Source organism: Capsella rubella, unplaced genomic scaffold (genome assembly GCF_000375325.1).
Source record: "Capsella rubella cultivar Monte Gargano unplaced genomic scaffold, Caprub1_0 scaffold_8, whole genome shotgun sequence".
Taxonomy (NCBI): domain Eukaryota; kingdom Viridiplantae; phylum Streptophyta; class Magnoliopsida; order Brassicales; family Brassicaceae; genus Capsella; species Capsella rubella.
The window spans coordinates 12,680,896-12,704,249 of NW_006238916.1; the positions used below are offsets into that span (position 1 = coordinate 12,680,896).

General features: G+C 35.8%; 7 protein-coding genes and 2 long non-coding RNA genes across 11 annotated transcripts; 5 read left to right on the top strand and 4 right to left on the bottom strand.

The window, feature by feature from the left end:
• Positions 1-19: 19 nt before the first annotated feature.
• On the bottom strand, positions 20-610 carry LOC17875158 (ocs element-binding factor 1). The gene has a single exon (XM_006281638.1). It carries the CDS (start codon positions 608-610, stop codon positions 20-22), a length of 591 nt encoding a protein of 196 aa, XP_006281700.1.
• A 2,403-nt stretch (positions 611-3,013) lies between these two features.
• LOC17874970 (phytosulfokines 5) lies at positions 3,014-3,783 on the top strand. The gene is made up of 2 exons (XM_006279656.2): positions 3,014-3,266; positions 3,512-3,783. Exons 1-2 carry the CDS (start codon positions 3,147-3,149, stop codon positions 3,626-3,628), a joined length of 237 nt encoding a protein of 78 aa, XP_006279718.1. The 5' UTR covers positions 3,014-3,146; the 3' UTR covers positions 3,629-3,783.
• Positions 3,784-4,647: 864 nt separating this feature from the next.
• Positions 4,648-5,473, top strand: LOC111832258. Its single transcript, XR_002835300.1, has 2 exons — positions 4,648-4,776; positions 5,133-5,473. It is a non-coding gene; the product is annotated as an uncharacterized LOC111832258 (long non-coding RNA).
• A 1,140-nt stretch (positions 5,474-6,613) lies between these two features.
• Positions 6,614-9,568, top strand: LOC17876968 (ACT domain-containing protein ACR1). 3 transcript variants are annotated; one of them, XM_006280331.2, is made up of 7 exons: positions 6,614-6,807; positions 7,444-7,547; positions 7,647-7,692; positions 7,815-7,929; positions 8,007-8,074; positions 8,247-8,722; positions 8,800-9,568. In XM_006280331.2, exons 2-7 carry the CDS (start codon positions 7,474-7,476, stop codon positions 9,461-9,463), a joined length of 1,443 nt encoding a protein of 480 aa, XP_006280393.1. In that variant the 5' UTR covers positions 6,614-6,807; positions 7,444-7,473; the 3' UTR covers positions 9,464-9,568. The 3 variants fall into 3 exon arrangements, with proteins under 3 accessions (XP_006280393.1, XP_023641810.1, XP_023641814.1); XM_023786042.1 differs by lacking the exon at positions 6,614-6,807 and adding an exon at positions 7,125-7,142; XM_023786046.1 differs by lacking the exons at positions 6,614-6,807; positions 7,444-7,547; positions 7,647-7,692; positions 7,815-7,929 and having other exon boundaries at positions 8,018-8,074; positions 8,264-8,722.
• A 207-nt stretch (positions 9,569-9,775) lies between these two features.
• Positions 9,776-12,873, top strand: LOC17875911 (DEAD-box ATP-dependent RNA helicase 27). The gene is made up of 12 exons (XM_006280144.2): positions 9,776-10,339; positions 10,432-10,617; positions 10,711-10,896; positions 10,989-11,072; positions 11,227-11,268; positions 11,355-11,423; positions 11,518-11,820; positions 11,910-11,948; positions 12,028-12,132; positions 12,205-12,273; positions 12,357-12,482; positions 12,577-12,873. Exons 1-12 carry the CDS (start codon positions 9,908-9,910, stop codon positions 12,739-12,741), a joined length of 1,806 nt encoding a protein of 601 aa, XP_006280206.1. The 5' UTR covers positions 9,776-9,907; the 3' UTR covers positions 12,742-12,873.
• A 164-nt stretch (positions 12,874-13,037) lies between these two features.
• Positions 13,038-15,048, bottom strand: LOC17877165. The gene is made up of 3 exons (XM_006280448.2): positions 14,371-15,048; positions 13,995-14,182; positions 13,038-13,676 (listed from the first exon to the last, which is right to left on the bottom strand). Exons 1-3 carry the CDS (start codon positions 14,933-14,935, stop codon positions 13,137-13,139), a joined length of 1,293 nt encoding a protein of 430 aa, XP_006280510.1. The 5' UTR covers positions 14,936-15,048; the 3' UTR covers positions 13,038-13,136.
• Positions 15,049-15,765: 717 nt separating this feature from the next.
• On the bottom strand, positions 15,766-17,794 carry LOC17875490 (U-box domain-containing protein 31). The gene has a single exon (XM_006279473.2). The coding sequence runs from the start codon at positions 17,411-17,413 to the stop codon at positions 16,076-16,078; it is 1,338 nt and encodes a 445-aa protein (XP_006279535.1). The 5' UTR covers positions 17,414-17,794; the 3' UTR covers positions 15,766-16,075.
• Positions 17,795-20,404: 2,610 nt separating this feature from the next.
• Positions 20,405-21,472, top strand: LOC17875829. Its single transcript, XM_006281171.2, has one exon. It carries the CDS (start codon positions 20,966-20,968, stop codon positions 21,446-21,448), a length of 483 nt encoding a protein of 160 aa, XP_006281233.1. The 5' UTR covers positions 20,405-20,965; the 3' UTR covers positions 21,449-21,472.
• A 1,149-nt stretch (positions 21,473-22,621) lies between these two features.
• On the bottom strand, positions 22,622-23,354 carry LOC111832417. Its single transcript, XR_002835307.1, has 2 exons — positions 23,318-23,354; positions 22,622-22,952 (listed from the first exon to the last, which is right to left on the bottom strand). It is a non-coding gene; the product is annotated as an uncharacterized LOC111832417 (long non-coding RNA).

Sequence of the window (23,354 nt, forward strand, 5' to 3'; positions counted from 1 at the left end):
TAGCTGTGGTTTGTAAATATTAAATTACGTGATCTCTCATCATAGAAGGATTTCGTTGGACTGTAACAACAGTAGTATTAACAGACGACCACGTAGCACACGTTGAGTTCTGTTGGATTTGACGCATGACCAAAGCTTGTCGTAAGCTCAAGAGCTTCTCGTGGAGAGCACGGTGTTCTAACCGTAGACCATCGCTTTCCATCTTCGCACGTTCACAATGGTACAAAACGTACCGGAGCCGGTTTTTCAATTCTCGGTTCTCGAATTTGAGCTGGTTAAGTTTGCTTCTCACGTCTTCTAGGTGTTTTTGTTTCTTGATCCTCGACCGTTGAGCTGATTTTCGGTTCGATAGCTTTCGTTTCTTTCGCCGATCGTCTTTATCCGAAGAGACACCGCTCGAACCAGTGTGTTTCAAGGGTTTGTCTTTAAAACCCGGACTGGAATAACGTTGGTTCTGGATTTGAGTTGGGTTTATTTTATCTAAACCAGGATTGACTTCCATGGGACGAACCGGTGAATTAAAAATGGAGAATAGATCCGATGCGTCGTCCCATGGGGTGAATCCAGTTTCCAAAGCCGGTACATGATTGGAAAGAACCGGTTCAGACATGATAGACATAATAATGGTTCTCAAAAGTTTAAACCGAGAGGAAAAATTATTGAAACGATATCAAAATTGTAGAAGTGAAAGAGGGGAGAAGGGGAAAAGGGAAGAATTGCATTGTAGGAGGTCCGTATTTATATATGGGACAGACGAAGTAATGGGGCAAAAAACATGACATGAGGTTAGTTTCGTCATTGTATAGTAAGAGTCCTTGTTTTCAGTGTTTTGCATAAAGTTGTTTATTTTTTCAGTGTTTTTACTTTTTACATTAGGTTCCATAAAATAAAAATGAAAGAAAAGGGAGCGAAACTGCTACAGAGAATGAACATGTGTCAGTATGGGATTAGAGCTAAGCCGAGCCGGTCTTTATCATTCTGGCTAAGTTCATTGACGCATTTAACTTTATTCCGAATATTCGGTTCCAAATATACTTTGTGAAGAAAAGTAAGTCGCAGACCAAACCAGAACCTTGTAACAACTTCTAGTATTTAGTTATGTGATTTTATTTAACATTTAACTCTGTATCGTGTGTTGACAAACAAAAAAAAACTCTGTATCGTGTACTGTTAACTCAGCAGAGTAACACTAGTGCTGTAGTGATGGATGTTTTTTTAAAAAAGAGTGGATAAAACAATTTTGTTTTCGTTTAGATAACAGCTTCTTGTCATAGTGGAAATTACATTTTTTTTTAAGATATTTCTAGAGTGTTTGACAAATGTGCCGATAACAAATCTCGAATTTAAAATGATATATACCGGGTATATAATATGCATCATGTGCCTGTATTTATAGATATGGTTTCAATACGAAATAATAATTTTAGAGTTAACTCTCCGTTAGTCCTAATCAGTTTACTTTCATTTTCTTTTCAAAGCACTATCTAAGTAACGTCGGAAACCATATTGAAAATTGAATTGATAAGCATGTTTTACTATATATCTCGCTGGCTTTCTTTCTTTTTTTTGCCCTCATAGGATAATTCAATATACTTTTAGAAATTGACGTCCATGTGGTTTGTTCCTACTTTATAGATTCATAATAACATAAAACTTTCTACTTTGTAGGCATATTCATGTGCACATAACCTTTGCAATATGTACAATCATATATCTTTCACTATTATCAAGTAAACCGGACTTGATATTCTTTAATTATTATTTTATAAAATCGTCATAAACTTACAAATTTTAAAGTTAATTACTAACTACTAACAGGAAAACTATATATATATATATCATATAACAAGAATTTGAAAGAGAGGAAGAAAAAAAGGCAAGCTATTCTGAAATGGGCCAAAACCTAAATCATATAATAGAGCAGAGAAGATAGACCCAAAGTTTGATGAAGGCCTATATAGTCTCCACTGATAACCAATCTTGATATTGATTTAGAAGAAACATTACAAAAACGAAAGTCAGATTGAAAGCAACACTGAAAAAGGCTAATAACCATATGATGTGCCGTGCGTGTGTGGATAGAACTTAAAGAATCGATCTCCCCCATGTTTGAAATGAATCTTGCTTGCGGAACCCTTTTAATTTCCCTCTTTTATTGACCAGACTTTTTATATATCGCATGCATGCGGGAAGTGTTATTTTCGTTACGATGGACCTTTGTTGATTATTATATCAATCACTTCTTTACAAAAGTGACATGATTTTATGAAAATTATATCTCTGATGATCATTCGTACTACATATCAAAAATTTATTCCAATGTGTCCGCAAATATAGATATGGATGAAAACGTCAAACACAAACAGTATTATATATCTCTATCTCCTTTTGATTATAAATCATAATGGGCAGAAGCCGCATATATCAAGCTTAGGTTCACACTTCATATATCATACATTAAACCATAAATTAAACACAACGAATATCAGTGAACAGTATAAAAAGACACAGAATAGAATCCCCACTATATATATTCACGTAAACCAGAGATTTTTTTTTTTTTTTAAGTGTCACAAGAATATAAATACTATAAAAATCGAACTTTCTGCAGTTAACTTCACGTGTGTGGGTAATTGGGTGATTCTCAGTATACACGCACATCCGTCACCAACTTCGTTTCTTAGGATAAATATTCATTATATGAACAAGATATAAAAATGTAAGTAAAAAAAAAAAGGTTCAAATATATATAGTTGACTCCGATCCCATATATTGATCAATTTTCACCAAAACAGATTGATTAACCAACCAAGAACACTCATTGATTGTTTATTTCTTGTCGACTTTATATATTATCTTACACACAATAATAATGAAAATATACATGTGCGTGTTCGGTATGGTAATGGTTTCATGACGTTCACTTGCTCAAACTCAAGAAATATTATATGGCTCACGTTTCTGCAGAACTGTTATCTCATCTCATTTTATTCTCTATAAATACGCCTCAATTACTCCCTAACGTAAGTCTCATATATCTTCCTCTTCATCTTCATTTTCAATACCTCTCTCTATAAACTTGTTATTACCTTTCATATAACAAGAAATTGTATAATACCTTGGTCATATATAAAAAAGAAAAAGGAATGGCTAAGTTCAATACTATCTTCTTCTTCATCATCGCTCTTCTTATCTGCTCCACACTTACATACACATCAGCCCGGCCCACTCCAACCTCCGTTTATCCGGAAGAAATCTCCATCAAGGTCTAACCTCATTCTCATGGTCTTTTCTTATATGTGTGTGTTAAACTGTTAATTATACATGATATATCATTTTGCGTATATATATATATATGAACTACTCAAGAAAAGAATATCCAAGTATCTAGCTTTTTTCTAAGAGTTTTGAGGACTAGTAAGTGATTCAGATCTTTCAGCTCAATATATTTCTTTGTCGAGACTAACATTTCCGGTTACGTACGTGCGTATATTTTTACTGTTATGAGCAGAAGCTAGAACAAGGAGATGAAAACTGTGAAGGTGTCGGAGAAGAAGAGTGCGTCTTGATACGAAGAACTTTAGTTGCTCATACTGATTACATCTACACTCAAAACCACAGTCCTTAAATGATTACTTACCTTTTTAAATATTGTTGGATTAATGATCATCCCCCTTATGTATGACGTTTTAGTATATATCCATATATATATATATATATTTAGCTCATTACTATTGCTGCACTTTGTACTTTCTTGATTATGAACCAAAACTACTTCTCACATTTTATAGTACTTGATTGTATTTTGGTCGCTTAATCGGAAGTTATTATATATGCGTTATAAAATAAATCAGTTACTGAACTAAGTTTTCGTTCATAAATCATAACAAAAGATATGATATTTAGTTAATAGTCTTCTTGCAGACAGACCACACAAGCTAATTCGTCTCATCTCATGTAATCTTAATTCGGATTTTGTTTTCAGTCTTAAATGAAAGAAGCTGACTATTTTGTTTTGTGGAAATTAAATCCCTCATTTGATAGCACCAGTTTCTGATACCTCACGCACGCATTAAAGATAATAAACGCATACCACCTATCAAAGAACGACACACCACCATCTATAAATGTAAAACAGAGACATACATATGCTTTGGGATTATGTGTGGAGTACAAATTTTCTCAATAACTCTCCAGGTCAATGACATAGACACATTTTATTTACCATATGAAATAAAAACTTAAAAAATGAATTTGGTTTCTCGAAACATATGTTGAAGTTGAAGACGTCACTGAAGTTATTTTTTAATATTTTGATAAGTGATACTGAATATATCATTTTAGACTATAAAATAGTAGAAAATATTATAAAGCCATGTATAACGTTTTGGAAAGTGGTCAAAATCAGATCACAAGTTTTATTATAAAATGGAGACAAAAGTGAAAAAAGAGGAAGACGGTGAGAAAGAAGAAGATTGAGTCGGTGACTCGGTCGGCTTGACAATTATTTTGGTCCCTTCTATTATTTTTTCCTCGTGTGTATGGCGTTGACAAAAATATACGAAGGCTTTTTTATGGGCTAAAATGTTGGGCCAAGCCCATGTAATAGTTGGCATGTCATAATCTCTATTCTGAAAACCCTTACTTATAAAAGTTTCGTCGCGAACGGCGGCGACCGGGAAGATCAGCTTGAGCGGCGGCGAACCTTATCGTTTCTGGTACAATGTTTCGGAGGAACAGGTTCCTGTCTCTCCCAATGGTGGTCGGAGCAGTTGTGTAAGTAGTCGTTTTATCTTTAATTAGTCGATAATCTAAATCTTGAAGATCTGGTCGTAGATGATAATATATAATAGAAGTTGTAGATTACTCAATTTTCGACTTCATTTTTAGGTTTTAGAATCGTTCTGAGCATTTTTTTCAGGATTCAAGAAACTTCTTGTTTGAGGATCGGACTTTAATTTAGCAAATCAGATAAGGATTTGTGTGAAATTGTCTTAACCGAGATTAATCAAAATCTTAGAATTGTTAGATCTCCTGACATTTGTTAAACTGATCTTTTTTAAGAGCTATTAATTACTAATTTACTAATGTGAAGTAATCTGAATAGAGAGGTATTTGTTTTTGGTTTGCAGGATTGGTGTGGTTTCAGGGAAAGCAATATTTGGGCCTCCGCTTGATCAATACTGGAAGGAGAAGCTTGAAGGTGAAGAAGCTGTTGCTGCAAAAGAAGCCATTGAAAAGAGCTCTGATTCTTCATCATCTCCCTAGTGATTTTGGGATGTTTATGTAAATCACAGACCATGTCTAAGAAGAGCTCGGATATTAATGTTTATGCAAGGAAGCACAATGTTGATTTATTGTAGGAGAGACAATGCATACAAACAAAATGTAACAATGTAGTAAGTTGCTTGTATTTCACGTTTTCCAAACTCAAGGAGAATAATAAACCCTAAAGAAGCTTCCTCCTTCGTTAGTCCTTAGTCCTTTTACCATTCTCACTTCCTAATACCTTCTCAAGGTATATTAACAAGTGTAATATTACGAAAATTTAAAACAAGTTTTACATTCTTTTGAGTGAATTTCAAAAGTAGAATCTTAAAAAAGTGATGTAAAACACCATTTTAAACTTGGCACACGTTAACAGAACACATGTCGTAGTATCATAGATTTACGAAAAACTAAACATTGTTTGATACAGTCATTGCTTTATAGTTTTGATTAAAATTTAGTAATCACGTTAGTCTAATATACTAGTTAACTGGTTTTATAATTAACTTTTGTTTCTGACAGGTCGACATAAGTTGTACAAAGTACAAACCACTAGAAAGGTAAATTACAACTGGACTGGCCTCTATTTGTGTGTGTGGTCGGGCCACGTTTTCTGTAACCCACACATTAAAACATTTTTGCATTTATAGTATAGATGTATGTTGTTTACAGATTTTATTTTATTTTATTGTGTCCTGCTAAATTTCAATAAATGAGTGTAAAAACAATTTTCTAATTGTTAGTTTTGTAGACGAAATAATAGAAATTCACCTGGAATGAAAGAGTGACACGTGGACAGCTCGATTCTTAGGATACGGAAGAGGCGGAGCAGTCGCGCCTCTCAGAGTCCACCCATCTTGCCACGTAGCTTTACAATGTTACATGTGGCAAATCTTGTGTTGGCTTGCTAATACACCTCATCATCTTTCAACATTTACATGTTCCCTTTTCTTTATCATTATTTTTTATTTTATTTTGTAATGAATTTTTGGTATTGTGGTTCCATTAAAAAATCACTTATAGGAAAATATCTTCGTTTTTTTTAAATTACTTTGTCTTGATTTTCATTAATCATATTAATATTTGACCATAAAGTCTCATAACATTTAACACTTATAAGGTAACTGTGTCAGAAATTTTAAAAGTTTCCAAAATAGCAAAAGATGGGATGCATTTGTCAAAACAAATAATAAAAAATAGATGAGATGCATTTGACTAAAATAATAATGTCTCATGTATCTCTGTGTGTGTATATAATAAGTGTGCTTATTTTTTGAGTTTTTGCTCTCTCGTATATTAAGAAAAACATCATAGATAGATATGATAAGTACATGAGATAGATAGATACGATTTGGCTACAGTTTCGGCTTCTCTTTTTTTCTCGTCCACCAACTTAAACTAGTTCTCTCCTCTTTCGTAGCAGAAAATATAATTTTTGCAATATTTTCTTCCAGAGAATCTCTCCATTTTTAGGATTCTTCTTCTCCTTCGTCTTCTTACACACATTAGTCTCTCTATTGAATAAGAATCTCAGCTCAGGTATCTATATCTATCTCTCTTCGTTTTCTTATTCTTCCTCCTTCGTCTTGAGATTCTTGAGAAATAAATTACAAACTCTTTCTCTGGTTTTTTCAAGACGGATTCTGATTCTCATTCAGATTCAGATTGAATATTTCTTATATTTTTTTTTCTTTTGTTTTCTTTCCTGAATTTACAATTTTTGGGTTTCGTCTTCTGCTATCAATTAGCTCTGTTTCCTAAATCGAATTATTTTTTTTCCAATGCGAGTCGATTTTATGTGAACAACTATTCTTCCAAGTTGAGGTTAATCTTAATCTAACCAAAAAAAGACTGAGTACTCAAAGAAATTTCGAGTAAGGATATATATTTGCACCTGTATATTTGAAGCAGTTTGTCTCTAATTTATGTTTCTTACGTTTTTTTGTTTTCTTTCTTTTTCTAAAATTATAATTTTAAGATATGGTTTAGATTTGATTCTGAACCGAAAGAATCGGCTGACCTTCTTATTTACATTAAAAAAAGTTTGATTACTCTGTAATTATATATTTTAACCTCGTTTACATCGTGGGATAACAAACAAAGTTTTTGATACATTGCTCCGCTTCTTCTCCCTCGACTAAATAAAACTTGTTTGTGTGTGTATAATTAATATAGGTCGGATTTTTAAGAGCTAACTAAGTTAAGATGATGGAAATAGCTTACCAGCCTCGGGTTGATTCCGAGATCGAATCACTAGTCGAGAGAATCAACCCTCCCAGGTAATTCATACTTTGTTATTAATCTTCTACTTCTCGTTATTTAATTTTGATTAGTTAGTTGTTTTAATTTTAATATTGATGGTTTTGTGTGATAATTAGGGTTTGTGTAGACAACGACTCAGACCCAGAGTGCACACTTGTTAAGGTATTATTTTATACTAAAAAGCCTTTGCTTTTTTTTTGCTTTTGTCATGCTTACTACTGGTTTTAAGCTCATAGATAATTTGACTAATTAGCCTTAATTAATCATGTGGTTGATATATGTAGGTAGATAGCGCGAACAAGTACGGGATATTACTGGACATGGTTCAAGTTTTGGCTGATCTTGATCTTGTTATCTCAAAAACTTACATCTCATCCGATGGTGAATGGTTCATGGATGGTAAGTCGTCATCAACTCATCATCATCAATTCACATGTCATCATTGGTGGACCACATCTGAAATTTCTCTTTGTTAGTGTTTCACGTGACGGACCAACTCGGGAATAAGCTCACAGACCGAAGCCTTATTCTCTACATTCAACAGGTAAAGAAAAGAAATCATTACTTAAATAATCACCTAATCATTTTCGTGTAAAAAATCTTACTTGATTTGATTTAATGTTTGACTAACTTAACTAACATTAATTAAGTGTACAGGACTTGTTTTAATACAATCAATTTATAAGTGTCTTTGTAATGGTTTATATTTAATTCAGGCTATATGTTCTAGTAGAACGGGAGGTATAACGAAGGAGATGCAGAGTAATCTAAAACGGGAGGTGCAACAGCGCCACGTGTCTACAGAGCACACGGCGTTTGAGATAACCGGGACAAACCGACCAGGTCTACTGTCCGAAATCTCCGCCGTACTTTCGGACATTGGATGTCACGTGACAGCCGCTGTTGCGTGGACCCACCACGAGCGAGCGGCGATGGTGATTTATCTAGAAGATGGGTTTAACGGTGGGCCCATTATTGACCCGATGAGAAAGGCCCAAGTAAAGGATCATCTGGATACTGTCATGGAGGCCCATCATAGGGTCGGCGATGAGTCTCGCGTCGTGGTGAGGATCGTCGAGGCTAAAGGAGCGCCGGTCGGCTGGGCTCACACTGAGCGACGACTTCACGAGCTGATGTACGCCGAAGGGGACTACGAGAGCTGCTTCGACTGCGATTGCTTTAGCGGTGACAGGTGCGTTTGCGTTTACACAAAAAGTGGTTCTAATCACCAAATTAAGGTAACATTTGATTTAAACTTTATTATGACAGGTGCGATGCCTTGTGGAGAGGAAGATGTGAGAGGATACACGTAGCGATCGAGGCATGCAATGGTTATTCAATGGTGAACGTCAAGTGCAGAGACAGGCCAAAGCTACTATTCGACACGGTGTGTGCTTTAAAAGAGTTACAATTCGTAGTGTTTCACGCAGTCGCCGGAGCTAAAGGGTCCACGGCGGAGCAAGAATATTTCATAAGGAAGAAGAATGGGTGCACGTTGGAAACGGAAGTGCAAAGAGAGAGACTAAGACATTGTTTGGTCGCTGCCATATCGAGACGCGCTTCACGAGGTTTGAAACTTGAGATTCGGACACAGAACAAGATGGGTTTGTTGTCGGATGTGACTAGGGTTGTGAGAGAAAACGGGTTGTCGATAACGAGGGCTGAAATGAGTACGCAAGGTGATATCGCGGTTGGTTCGTTTTATGTAACGGATGTGAATGGTGGTGAGACGGATCCGAACGCTGTGGAAGCGGTTGTACGAGAATTGGGTGGCGCGGTTGTGTCAGCTGTTAAAGCGGTTGGGATGATGTCGATGAGGATGGGTGGTTCAACGAGTGCTAGTGTGGAGCAGCAAGACAAAGCTAAGTCCTCGATTGGGAGAATGTTTTGGTCTAAATTAGAGAGATTATCAACGTCGATTAGATCGTTGTGAAATATTTAATTTTGGCCTCTCTTCATTAATTTGTCCTTGTAAATATAGCTTGAATTTAGAGGAATCTTTGCAGATTGAATTCGCATAATTGGTTTTAAGGTGATAGAATTTAATCGACCAAAACTGTGACACTCTTTTGTGCCTAGATATTCAACGAGGCACATCTGGTTTGGTTTAGATAAAAAATAATTACATTACAGTAATTAACAAGTCAACAGAAGGGCATTAAGGGAAATTACTTTTTCAAAAAAAAACAGAGACCTTTATAAACCCTAATGTGACGGTACCACAACAGAACACTCTCGATTTCGATTTTTTTTTTTTAATAAGAAACGTAGTAAACCCTAATTTTTTGAGCGGGAGGCGCAATTTATACAATCAGCAGACGAATTTGGATTTAAAATATTCGATAAGAGCTTTGGATTCGGCGGCGAATAAGCAAACATGGCGGATTTGGGATTGGAACAGCATTCATCAGAAAGTGAAGAGATTAAGAAAATGAAGAAGGAGAGTAAGAAAAGAGTGAGAGACGAAGCGAAGAAACGAGAAACTGGGGAAGAGAACGAAGCGTCAATCGAAGAAGAATCGACGAAGAAGAAGAAGAAGAAGAAGAAGAAGCTAAAGGAGCGTGGAGATACTGATGACGAAGCGGTAACAGCTGTTAGCGATGAGGAGCCGAAGAAGAAGAAGAAGAAAAAGAAGAAGGATGTGAAAGTGGAGTTTGGAGAAGAAGACAATGGCGAAGAGAAGGACGGAGACAAAGCGGGGGAAACTAGTGGGAATGGGATAATGACTAATCAAACGTTTGAGTCATTGGAATTATCTGACAAGACTTTGAAAACTATCAAGGAGATGGGTTACCAACGCTTGACTCAGGTATCATCAATTTGGAATTGAATATGCCTTTTCCTTTTTTTAAAAATTAAATTGTAGAGCAAGATTCAAATTTGGATATCCACGCTTTGCAGATACAAGCAAAATCAATTCCGATATTGATGGAGGGAAAAGATGTGCTTGGAGCCGCCAGGACTGGTTCTGGTAAAACCTTAGCTTTTCTTATTCCGGCTGTAGAGCTTCTTTACAATGTCAAGTTCCTTCCTCGCAATGGTACTGGTGTTATTGTTATCTGCCCAACAAGAGAGCTTGCCATTCAGGTTTCCCAGCTTTTTGCCAATTTATCTGCATCAGTTTTAGCATTCGTTTGTTGTGCATTATAGTTGATACTTATTCATTATTTAATATTTCAGTCTTATGGAGTGGCGAAAGAGCTTCTTAAGTATCATTCACAGACTGTAGGAAAGCTTATTGGCGGTGAGAACAGAAAGAAGGAAGTTGAAATTCTTGTGAAAGGTGTTAATTTATTAGTTGCAACCCCTGGAAGACTTCTCGACCACCTTGAGAATACAAATGGTTTTGTATTCTCGAATTTGAAGGTGAACACAAAATTCTAACTTCAATTTTCGGTACTTCTGGTCTTGTCATTGGTTTTGCTTTAATGCACTTCTTATTCTCTGTTAAATTGCAGCTTCTTGTAATGGATGAGGCTGATAGGATATTGGAACAGAACTTTGAAGAAGACATGAAGAAAATTATTGAGCTTTTACCAAAGGTATTCTCGCGGCTTGCCTAGTGAAAGTAAACCGATAATAATTCCCATACCGAGACAATGTTTTAAGTTTAACATGAATCATTGAGAGGTAAAAATTTTCTTTTCATGTCAACGTGTTGTCGCTAATGGTAATGTGTCTTTTGTATTGCTTCAGAAAAGACAGACTTCCCTGTTTTCCGCCACACAGACTGCCAAGGTTTGTTAACCAATCAATATGGTTTGTCACTTCTTTCTTATTAGTGTCAGTTTTATAAACTTAGTGGAATTCGATTAAACCATCAGGTTGAGGATCTTGCAAGGGTGTCACTTAAGTCACCTGTTTATATCGATGTGGATGAAGGACGAGAGGAGGTAACGATTAACACAACTTCTGTTATATTTTCTCGCATTTTACTTTATTACCAAAACCAGCCTTTTTTTATTTGGAGGAAACTGGAAACTGTAGGTTACAAATGAAGGCTTGGAGCAAGGTTATTGCGTTGTGCCTAGTGCTAAGCGATTAATTTTCTTACTAACCTTCTTGAAGAGGTTCCTTGGGAAAAAGAAAATCATGGTGTTTTTCTCTACGTGCAAATCGGCAAAGTTCCATGCGGAACTCTTTCGATATATCAAAATAGATTGCCTTGTAATCCATAGAGGGATAGACCAGAACAAAAGAACCTCAACATTTTTCCAATTCATAAAGGCGGAAACGGGTATTTTGTTGTGTACTAATGTTGCAGCCCGTGGTCTTGATATTCCTCATGTGGTATGCGTCCTTCACAATTTGATATTTAAAAATATCTGAATTGGTTTATCTCTAATCAAATCTCTGTGATTATTGTGGGCTTTGTATAGGACTGGATTGTGCAGTATGATCCTCCTGATAACCCTAAGGTATGTTGCTTAGTTTTTGGCAAATGCGTGTGAGAATTAGTGCTCATTTTCTTGAATGTGTTACTCTTTTATTATCTAGGAATATATTCATAGAGTTGGTAGAACAGCTCGTGGAGAAGGAGCAGAAGGGAAGGCTCTGCTTGTCCTAAATCAAAAGGAGTTAAAGTTTATTCAGTATCTCAAGGTAATTGTTTTCATCAAATAAACTGTGATATTATTCAAGTTATAGAATTTTTGATTAAAGGATATTTTGCAGGAAGCTAAAATTCCTGTTGAGGAACATGAATATGAAGAAAAGAAATTGCTGAATTCGCAAAATTTTCTGGTAGAACATCTATGCTCTTTCTAAAATAAATTACTATACTGAGGAGACAAGAGTTGAGGGATTTATCTAAAATGTTATTGCAGGAGAACTTGATAACTCAAAACTATGCTTTGGAAGCGTCAGCAAAAGAAGCATACAAGAGTTACATTTCAGGATATGATTCTCACTCTATGAAAGATGTCTTTGATGTTCACCTCCTCGATCTCAAAGTAACAAAACTGAAGCATTACGAAATGCCTTGATATCTGGAATACATTCTGTTTCTATATTTTGCCATCTGATATAAACCTCATTTTTGTGCAGGAGGTTGCGGCTTCTTTTGGTTTCTCCAATCCTCCTCGAGTTTCTCTGAAGATAGATCGAGGAACTTACAAGAGTAAGAGAGAACCAGTTAATAAGTTTAGCAGAGCTGGTGGCAGCAGAGCTCGTGGCGGCAGAGCCGGCGGTAAAAAGTTCGAGAGGTTCTAAAAACAGAGTTTAAATTACAGTTGCACAAGAAAAAGACAACTTCGTATTTAGAGTCTAACTGGCACAAGCTTTTTAGTTTTACGAATGTTGGATCTTTTCCTTGTTCTATTACGATTGTGTTATTTTGAGTCACCTCGAGAGAACGAGACAAAGAGAGGCCAGTTTTGTACCGTTACGTAGAAATATTACTCATATTTTTTGCAATCGAAAGCATTGCTTCTATATAAACACTTGCTAATAAGGGCCTTCATATATTGGGTTATAGAATATTTACAGCAAATTTCAACGCAACTCGGTAGGATCACATATTTGGAAGACTTAAGAATTAATGTTATATATTAAGAAAAAAGAACACTGGATGATGTCACTAACGATCACATTACATTTCATGGACATCAAGCCAGTGGTTTTGATTCTTTCTTCTCTTTTAGCTGAATCCAATCTGGCAAATTTTTGTTTGAAGAATCAGAACAAGAGTTGGTAACTTTCTTGTAACTCACCTTCACGTCTCCTTCATCTTCCTCTAAATCACTGAATGATACATCTTCTTCGTCTTCAATAATAGGATGATTTGTGCTTGCTCTTCCTTCAATGGCGCTAACAGATGAAGTGTCTTCATCGTTCAACCAATCATCTGCATCGTCTTCTTCCTCGTCATCCACTTGCACATTGATAACTCTAGATGAAGAAGCAGTTGATGCTTCAAAGCCTTCAATGACAGATTTGTCAACGATTTGTATCTCCTGGCTTTCGATAGGGTGCTTCTCTGTTTCAAAGTCAGATGACTCGATTGTACTAACTATTTCAACAGGTGAAAGTTCAGGTACAGCAAAAGGTTCCACAATGACAGCATTAGCTTCAGAACTCCCTGCTTCCATAGGTAATTTGTTACTTTTCTGTAGTTGGTGGGATAACATTGCTCTTGATTCGAGTACCTTTATGCAAAGGTAAAAAAATATTAGTGACAGGAACAATAAATTATCGAACTTTATCCCATGAAACCTGAATTAGCACCACTTAGAAAACCACTTGCAAATCTAGCAAACCTGATTGACGTGCTACTATTTAATAATAAAGATGGCGCTGTTGTGACACAAATTCGATTACCAATTTACCATTATACTATCCAGAAGAGAATGACTCGCATCAGCCATAGGATTACGTTGAACACAATTTATATATAGAATTTGAAAGGTATAAACTTGAAAATAGGTTAGCCATTTTTCAGCAATTGAGTTGAGAATCCAATATACCTGAGGAGTAGAGAGAAGCAAAGCATCGTCTTTACTGAGTTTAGGATGCACGAGTAGGAAGTAAATCCTCCAGAAGCAATTCTCACTCATATATTCAGGGCAAAGCTCAATTCTCAAAGAAGCCAAGCTCGGTGCAAGCCTCTCCACGGCCAAAGCATGCTCATATTGAGCATCGGCCATTTCAATGTCTGCAAAATGAGTTTGAAAACAGACTTGATATCAATTTCATCCCAAGAAAGAAATAACTTAAAAAAAAAAAAAAAAGATGAAAACACAGTTGAGAAACCTGAAACAAACTTCACTAATCTTAGTTGATCAGCTCAGACTGAGTAAGAAGAAATCGAGAAACCAATTTGATCTGAAACAAAAAACTTACCATAAAAGCCATCTTCCTCATCAGATAAAGGAAAATCCAACCAAGTCTCAGGATGCATCGCAAGATCCTTGGCAAACGCAACTAATTCCTCTGTAACTCCGATTACGTCGTAATCTTTCGGATCCGAATCTTCTGAGCTCAATTGTAAAAAATTCGAAGCCATCTTTGTGAACTCAGATACAGGTAAGTTGCCAGATATCTTCGAAATCCCAGTCCTGAATCTCCCACCAATCTCCGCGAAATCGTTCCTAATCCCAGCAATCAGATCCTCATCCTCATCTCCACCTCCAATCGCATGATCTGGACTCTGATTTCTCTCCTGAAGATCCGGAGACGAAGACGGTTGGGAGAGGAACGAAGCTACTCCCCAAAACTGGCTTCTCAAGGTCTTGGTTAGTTCGGTGATGTCTTCCTTAACGCCTCGAGGAGACTGTGAATCCGATATCGATAACGATGGCGCTTGACTCGAACCGGTCTCATCACCAACAACTCGTTGCTTTTGATCATCGTCGTCGTCCTCATCGATCTTGAGTGAGTTCGCAATGGATCTAGCTAGCCAAGCCATATCTAAATCTCTATCCCACACAAATTGCGATCGTGATCTTTTCCAAAGCTCGAAGCAAAGCAAAAGCTTGAGAGATAATGACTGAGAGAGCTCCAAATCAATCTTAACTTCTTCAGCTAATCTTACTAATTAATATCTTCTAATTTAGATTTAAAACTTTAATCTTATTAATATCTTAAACAAATTTCGTCGCTTTGGCGTAATTCCAATTTAAAGCCATTTTCTTTGACCGTCAAATATTACTGGATCTACTACATAAAAGCCCATATAGTTCAATTAAGGCCCAACATAAGATATCTCAGAAGTTTCGACGTAATTCTTCTTCTTCTTCCATAACGCCAATTATTTTTGGTCAACTATACACAGTCTTGTTGTCCAAGATTGGTAACTGTTTAGATTTAATATCCAGACAAGAACTCTCACATCAGTGACATCACACGCGTTGAGATACAATACAATGTTCACAGAGATATGTTCAGAGGCTCATATCCAATTCAATAAAACCAGACAGTTACATATAAGAACAGAGATAAACGTGTCTTATTGGACAAACAAACAGTTAACACAGTTGTCAAATCATCCCTTTCTAATCAGTTGTTCATTTGCATAGTTAATAAAATCAGACCAATGCATGTTCAAATACAGACTTTTTTTTTGTTTCCCTCCACAAATCTGAGACCCACACCCACCCATCTCAGATTTCTAATCCTACTGTTCTATCAAGGATCACTTTATTTCTTTCCTCAATCATTATTTGGTCTTTTCTTACATTTTTCTGTCTTTTTTGTCTAAGAAACATTATGGTACAAATTCATATGCCAAGAAAAAAAGATTCAGAGACTAATACTTTCTTCAATTAAGACCCAAGAGAAGCTAATAGGTTTACAAGAGGCCACAAAAATGATTACTTTCTTCAATCTATTTAACTATATTGAGAATATTGAACCAAATAGAACAAAAAGATCTATACATTTTGCTTCTTCCTAGCGATTATTCCATTCACCATTCAAGCTCATTCATTTGTTTCAACTTCCTAGAGCTTCTCCAGAACCAGATCAATAGCATGAAATCTTCATCTATATACATCAACAAGATGAGGCAGATCCGTTTTGTGTATTGCGTGAAAACTCGATTTGTCTTTTATTGGATTGTTCTTGTGAGTTTACATTTGGAGATAAACATTGTGTCTGAAAAGTGTAGACTGCATAGCTTCAATAGCTCAGCGGAACGTTGCTTCAAAGCTGGATCACATCCGCTTTGGATCACTAGCAGGAGCTTTGCAGCCAAACCAACATCAACAGCAAGAGACGAACATTCTTCAGAAGCTAACTTGCAAACTGACCAAAGGATCAAAATGGCGTAGTTTGTGCATTTCTCAGATACTTTCATCAGTAACCTAACGGTATTCGGGATGGTGTTAACTGAATCTTTCAAAGCGATCCTCCCTTCGGTTTCCAAACACAAGGAATCCAACACGAAAAGAGCTGATTCCAAACTCTCGTAATCCAAACATGGCAAAACATCAACCAGTTGAGGAACTGCTCCAATCCTAACCATCAAGTGTCTAACTTGTTTATGAACGGATATCGACTTGAGCAACGTTAACGCAGGCGAAACACCATTTCTTCGTCTCCTATCTCTTACCAACCTCATTAATCCTACAAGCAAACTGTGACTAGAAACAAGCTCTGCTCTGAAACTTTTCTCCTCCACCAACATTCCAATCAATCTAGCACAGTTGATTTTGGTTTCAATAGAACCATCATTCAACATATCAACCATCAAAGAAACCCTAGCTGGTTGCATCAATCCAGCTTTGGAATCAGAATCAAGCTCGAGATTAACGAGAATCGCAATAGCCTCGGATCCAACAGCGTGAGAAGTAAAAGGACTTAAAAGAGAAGAGATCACAAAGATTCCACCTTCATCAACAACAGTCTTCTTAGCAATTGCGTGAGCCATCACAACTTGCTTAAGCTCGCTCAAAGCATGAACCTTTGCTTTCCCTTTAGCCCTTCTCAGTGTGCCCAGAATCTCAATAGCTCGTCCTTGGACATCTTCGGACCGTTTCTTCATCAACACATACTTTTGCGAATACCAAGTGTAGATCAACTGATGAAGAGTCTTGTTAGGAGTGACCAAATCATCCCAAAGCTCCTGCATCGTCGTTGGGCAAGTACAGTGCCCCAAACTGAACCATTTGAGAATGTTTGACCGCTCGTAGGTTTGACCAGTACACAAGGTGACTGGATCTCGCATCGGCTCAAGAGAGATAGGACAGATGAAAACAGAGGGTATTTCAGGTAATTCCAGCTCAGAGATCATCTTCTTCAAATCCAATTTCTTCTTCTCGTCTGCAACAACAACCACAGCTTCCCCATCTCCGCCACCGAGAACGCCGTCTTTAACCGCCGTGTGTAGATCTAATACATTCCCATCAAACCCACCATTCTTCTTCCAAGGTTGAAACATTGGCATTGTTTGACAAATTTACAACCAAAGAAAAGGTTCCCTTTCAAAAACAGAGCCTTTCTCTCCTTCCTTGGTTTAAGAAAAATGAGTCGAGAGGAAACATTCAACTCTCGTAATAATAATAATAAGACAGCAGTGTATCATAAATACATGATTAATGCTTCCCCCACCAGCTAACCAAAATTCTGGATTGTTCCACGAGTTTCAGAAGAAGATTAGAATGAATGTTTAAATTGAAAAGGTAAAGAACAGATCGAGAGTAAACCTTAAAATCTATGAGCAGGCAAGAAAAGAAAGGAAGTAAATTTAGGAAGAATTTAAGATGATAAAATTTGAGAAGACGAAGAGGAAGAAGAAGAATGGTTGTGGTGTTTCGGTGAGAAGGAAAATTATTAAAGCAAAGAGACAAATTAAAAAAGGAAACGTTTCTTTTGGTTTGGTCCAAAGATTTTCTCTTTTTTTCACTTTTTTTGCTGAACCGAAAATTAATTATAAAATAAAAAAATACAGATGTTGTTGACCGAGAGACTTCACAGGCTACGTTCGCCGGTTATCGAGTCATCTCGACCCATGCACCACACGTGCAAGCTCAAATGTCGAGTTTTACATTCCCGTTTTGTCCTTGGCTTACCCCATAAGTTGAAGAAACCATTACCGCTAAATTTGATAAAAGTGGGGTAAAATGGTCATATTAGATGATGAGCAAAGAAATTCTCGCACGTAAGTAAAAAAAAAGCTGCGAAGAGTCTCACAGTTTACCCACTAAACTCCAAATACCCACGAGGACAGGTTATAGGGCACGTGCGACGATAATTTCAATGCCTAATTACTCACATTAACCTTTACTTGAATTATTACCAATGCGGCTATTAAGCTAACTATTTTAACAAAATGTAAATATGAAAACAAAGCAATACTTGTTCCGTTGAGAATATTGAAATGAAAAAAAAAATTAGTATTACTGGAGAAATCCGCAAATCAGGGTAATTATACTTTCTACATGTAATTTGATTTTAGAAAAATTATTAGTTTCTAGATTGGCACGAAAAGAAAAAGAGAGAAAACAAAAAAAGTGTAAAGAAAGGGATGTGGGGCTCTCTCATGACATGCAAAAGCTCCAGCTAGACATTTGACCATGACAGTGTTTGTTTGTTGTGTATGTGTCATGTGTGTCTTTGCTTTGACTGAACGCCTAGATCGTGTCTCTCGGTTGGCTCCGTCCTTTGACTGCTCTGTCACCACCACCACTTATCGAGATTTAGAAGTACTCTTTGCATGATTTTAATACAGATTTAACTAAAATTAATGAAGATAATTTTTATTAATAAGCGAAAATTGATGGGAGTGGTCAGCAGAAAGATCTGAGAAGTCCCATGTGTTGTTGTTTTGGTTGGAGTTGATGAGTATTGAGTACCATGCCAGAATTGCAGGAACTTTTTGATATTCCAAACAATTTTTTCAAAATTTTAAAGATAAGTTTGAATTGTGTGTTTCTGATATAAACAATAGGAGTGTATGTTAATAGAAATATGACTGAACCAACTAGTTTAAAATCCCAAATAAAATCGGTTTCATCTTTTATATAATATTTGTTTTATGAAAATTTCCAAATATGAAACGTAATGTATTTTACTTCAAAAAAATAAACATAAAAATACGAATTTTCAATACGATATCAAATAGATAGATAGGCAATGAATAATGATTTTCGGTGTTGTTGAGTATCCTCAGTCAAACTAGTAAACTTAAAGAGGACCGGCAAGAGTTTTAATTCGATGTGACGTGTTTTGTAGTAAACGAGTCGAGTCGAGTCATCATCATGTGATATTTTGAGGCTGGTTGTGTGAATGCCATGTAAAAAGCAATTAGCAATTTAGACGATAACATTTTGATAGGGTCCCTAGTGACCCATAACTCCATAAGGACAGGCTGTGTTAAAGTTGTTCTATAATGTTTTGATTACTAGAAGAAGTATAGAACACATACATATTAGGACAAATGCATCTTCCTTCTGATTATTAAACTTAGAGATTGAGTTCTTGAAAAGGTCGTATTACGCTGTCTTGCTCGTAAATTTTTCATTTTTTTTTCTTTCTAGCATTGTAGGTAGATGTCACGTGAGACAGTGGACTCGTAGATTAATTCACATGTGTCTCTCTGCTCATTTTAGGTTAGTGATACAAATTGTAAATTTCTATATTTGTTTCTCATTTTTTAACAGATACTGTAGTATACAAACCTTGTTTAATAGTATGATGAAACTGATTTATTTTTGTCCGGCAAATATTTATTTGCCAGTTCATATCATAGCTTAAACGATCATTGACTAGAATTAGACTGAACTCGATTAACGAGATCGGGTAAATGTATTTTAATAAAACTTTTAGATTTAGTTAAAATGTGTTTCTATTGGGCTAAAAGGCTTCTGAATGCTACATAAAAACGTTGAACGCTGGCCTTCATACATGTTATGATTTTTATAAGCCCAACTGCCCAAGAATCATACAGCAAAAAGATAGAGATGCAAAAGTGGGGAGTCTTTTTTTTTTTGTTTCTTTTCTTGCTTGTTGTCAAAGATGTAAAAAGAAAAGTTTTAATAAATATTTTCATATCAATATAATACGTACAAGTTTCACAAATTGACTTTCGAAAACTTTATTACGGGGTGGGGCAAGTTATGTAATAAGAAATGAGAAAAGTGCAGATAGATATGTCATCGATCAATTTATTGCTTTCATTTCAAGTTGCCACCAACATATTGAATCCATGTGAATTTTTAGCATATGACTATCTGTTTGGCAAAAAGAAACAAATCAAGCTGAAGCCTCTACTTATTTCACAAATCGGTATCGGTACCTAGGCTTTAAAAAAGAACAAAGGAATCAAGTCGACTGTATCAATACTTATTTGACAAATCGGTAATTGTTTTTTAAACTCCATTTTTATTTTCTTCCAATACACAATATCTTTCACTTCCCATCATCATCGCTCACTATTTCAGTATTTTTAATGAAAGAAATTTGGTGTCATATCTCAATCCATCTAACAATAATAATATTTTCAACTTTCAATAATATTATTTGTTGTACTCTTTGATAACGTGTTTAATTTAAGGACACATGGACTTAATCTTGGCAAATGCTATTTTAATAACTATTGATATTGTAAGTAAGGTTTAGCTTGAATAGATAAAACGTAAACCCCCAGCTTGGTACTTATTTTAAAAATATATTTTTCCTTGCTTAAACAGTCCACGAAATGAAAACAAAAACCTGCCGGCCTTATTAAATCGAATTTTCGTAAAAAAGAAAAAAAAAAAAAAGAGTTTTTAAAGAAGATAAGTATCAGCAAACTGTAAACATCCAACTAGATACATTTATATGTACTCTATTGTCTCTCTAATTTATTGTTTTTCAGAAATGAAAAATATGCATTTATAATTTAAAAGTCGATACTACACGGCACCCTCTCTTCTCGCATCATCTCCTCCTCTTCTTATCTCTCTCACTCTCTGTTTTCTCTTTTCATCACATTTTTGTTTCACTTTTAAAAATCATCATGAAAGCTAAAAAGATGAAGAAAGAGAGCAACTTAGCTAGGCTGGTGAAATCTCCGGTTCGTTTCTTGATCATGGCACGTGACGCTTACATACGCAGCATGACGTCATGCTCCGCCGGTTTCATCCGCGGTGGTGGTGGTGCCTCCGGTGCTTTTGGATTGCCGGCCGGTAGTTTTCAAATCTGCGAAGCTCAAAGCACCGCTCTCCCTCGTAGCTTCACCCTAAACTCGGCCACGTCGTCGACACGTGAACGTTGTAGACTTGTCTCATACGGCGCTGGCGGAGGAGAAATCACGGTGGATACGGCGGCGGTGAGACGACGGCTGGATCTCCGGAGAAACTACAGTTGTGTGGTGATGGGAAGGATCGATGAAGAGAAGGTTTGTGAGAAGTTTGAAGATGAGGAGTCCTTCTTAGAAGATTATTATAGCAAAAAAAGAAAATTAGGTGGAGTTTTTATTACCAATCATCATCAACAATAATTAAAAAAAAAAAAATCTGAAGACCATATTAAAAATCTCTCTTTTTTTTCTTCTTGATCTCTGCTTAGATGCAAAATTGTTTTTGTGTGCATTGTTCAAGTGTGCTTTTTTATTTCATATCATTAACTGAAATTTTAAGTTTTACTCGTATATAAAAAGAACTATATAGTTAGTTATATTTAAAAATACAGTATATATATAGATTATTAAGTGGGAGACATATGAGATCATGGAATGAAATATGTTTATCCAAAAAAAAAGGTCAAACAAAAAGAGATTATTGTTCAGTATATGTGAAGTCCATTTCTACACAACATCAATGTAATAATTGTGTGTGCGTGTGTGTGTTACATTGAAACAAAGCTACGGACCGATCACGGAAACAAAACTAAAGTTAAAGGACGCAAATAACATGTCTCATTCTTTATCGTGTTCTATTTCGGTTGTTGACGAAGTTTATGTGCATTTACAACAGTGGCCGATTTTATATATATTCTCTTAGATTATATACAAGTAAATTTATAAAAATTAAAGATATAGTGTTTAGTGACAAGTAAATTTATAAAAACTAAAGATATGAATGATATAATTATATGTTTTAGTTATTTTAAACGATAATTAGCTTTTTTTCTTTTTCTTTTTTTTGCACCTAGTTTTGATATTCAGCTTTGTAATTTACCATCATTTCGCCAAAATAATACAGCAATAAAATTTACAGAAACTTAAAATCGACTGCCGGTGTTGAGGTAAAAACCATTATTGAAATTCAATGTTTGATATTCAACAGTAAAATCGACAGCCGGTGTGGAGGTAAAAGACCATTATATGTTTGAATGTACATTTTTTGTGTTTGATGCTCTGGTTTTTAGTTTGTACATTATGGTTTCGAATGGAGAGAGCGTTTCGGGCAGCAGAACAAAAGCAGAAACTAGATCTCCGTTTTTTTCTGAACTGCACTTTATGTATTTTATGTTGAATGGAAAACTGGTTTTTATCTGCTTTTTATTGTTTTCCATTCAAGGCCTATGTTTGTGTTTCGACTAGTTTGTTTGTTTTCGTGGTATTAATATTGTTAAAGTGTTTCGACTAACGTAGACTGTATGTTTGCTCTTTGCATTTGCGTTGGGGGGAGGAGAGGAGAGGAGAGGGGAGAAGGGAGAGGGGAGAAGGGAGAGGGGAGAAGGGGAATGGGTTTCAGTATTCGTCGCTACGTTTGCACCCTACACATACATCTAAGTATGTAATATCTCTCTCTCTCTCTCTCACACAAAGCACCCTACACATACATCTAAACATCTAAAAATAAAACACACACACACACAAGTACCCTAGACATTCATCTATACATAGAGATTCTTTAGTAAAGCAATAGATAGAGATTTACTGTCGCCCCATTTTAAGCAGAAGACGAACAACGTATATCGACACTACACGTTTAAAGCTTCGGTCGTTTCACTGCCCTCTCTCTACACAGTCAATCCCTTTCTCCATCTGTTTCTCCATCCTTCATCAAATAAACCCACAAAACAAAAACAAAGATAAAGATTTCAGACAGATAACACCAAAAAAGTTCAATTACTATTATTTTCTTCTCAATCAAAACTAACAATCGTTATCGAAACCAATTTTTAACGTACTTTCTACCATTTCCTAACAAATAATATTTATAAACATTTTTTGAACCCAAATATAAAAGATCTATCAAATCTAGACACCAACATTTCCAAGTACTCAATCTTAACGAATAACACCCACATAAACGAGCTGGATTTTTAAAACATGGTCATTTGAAATGTTTCCAAACTACATAAAATAAGTCTTCTAACACACTAGTACTAGTTTAACAGAGAAAATCAAATGAACTCTTACCTTTTTAACAATGATGATGCCTCTCTCTCTCTCTCTC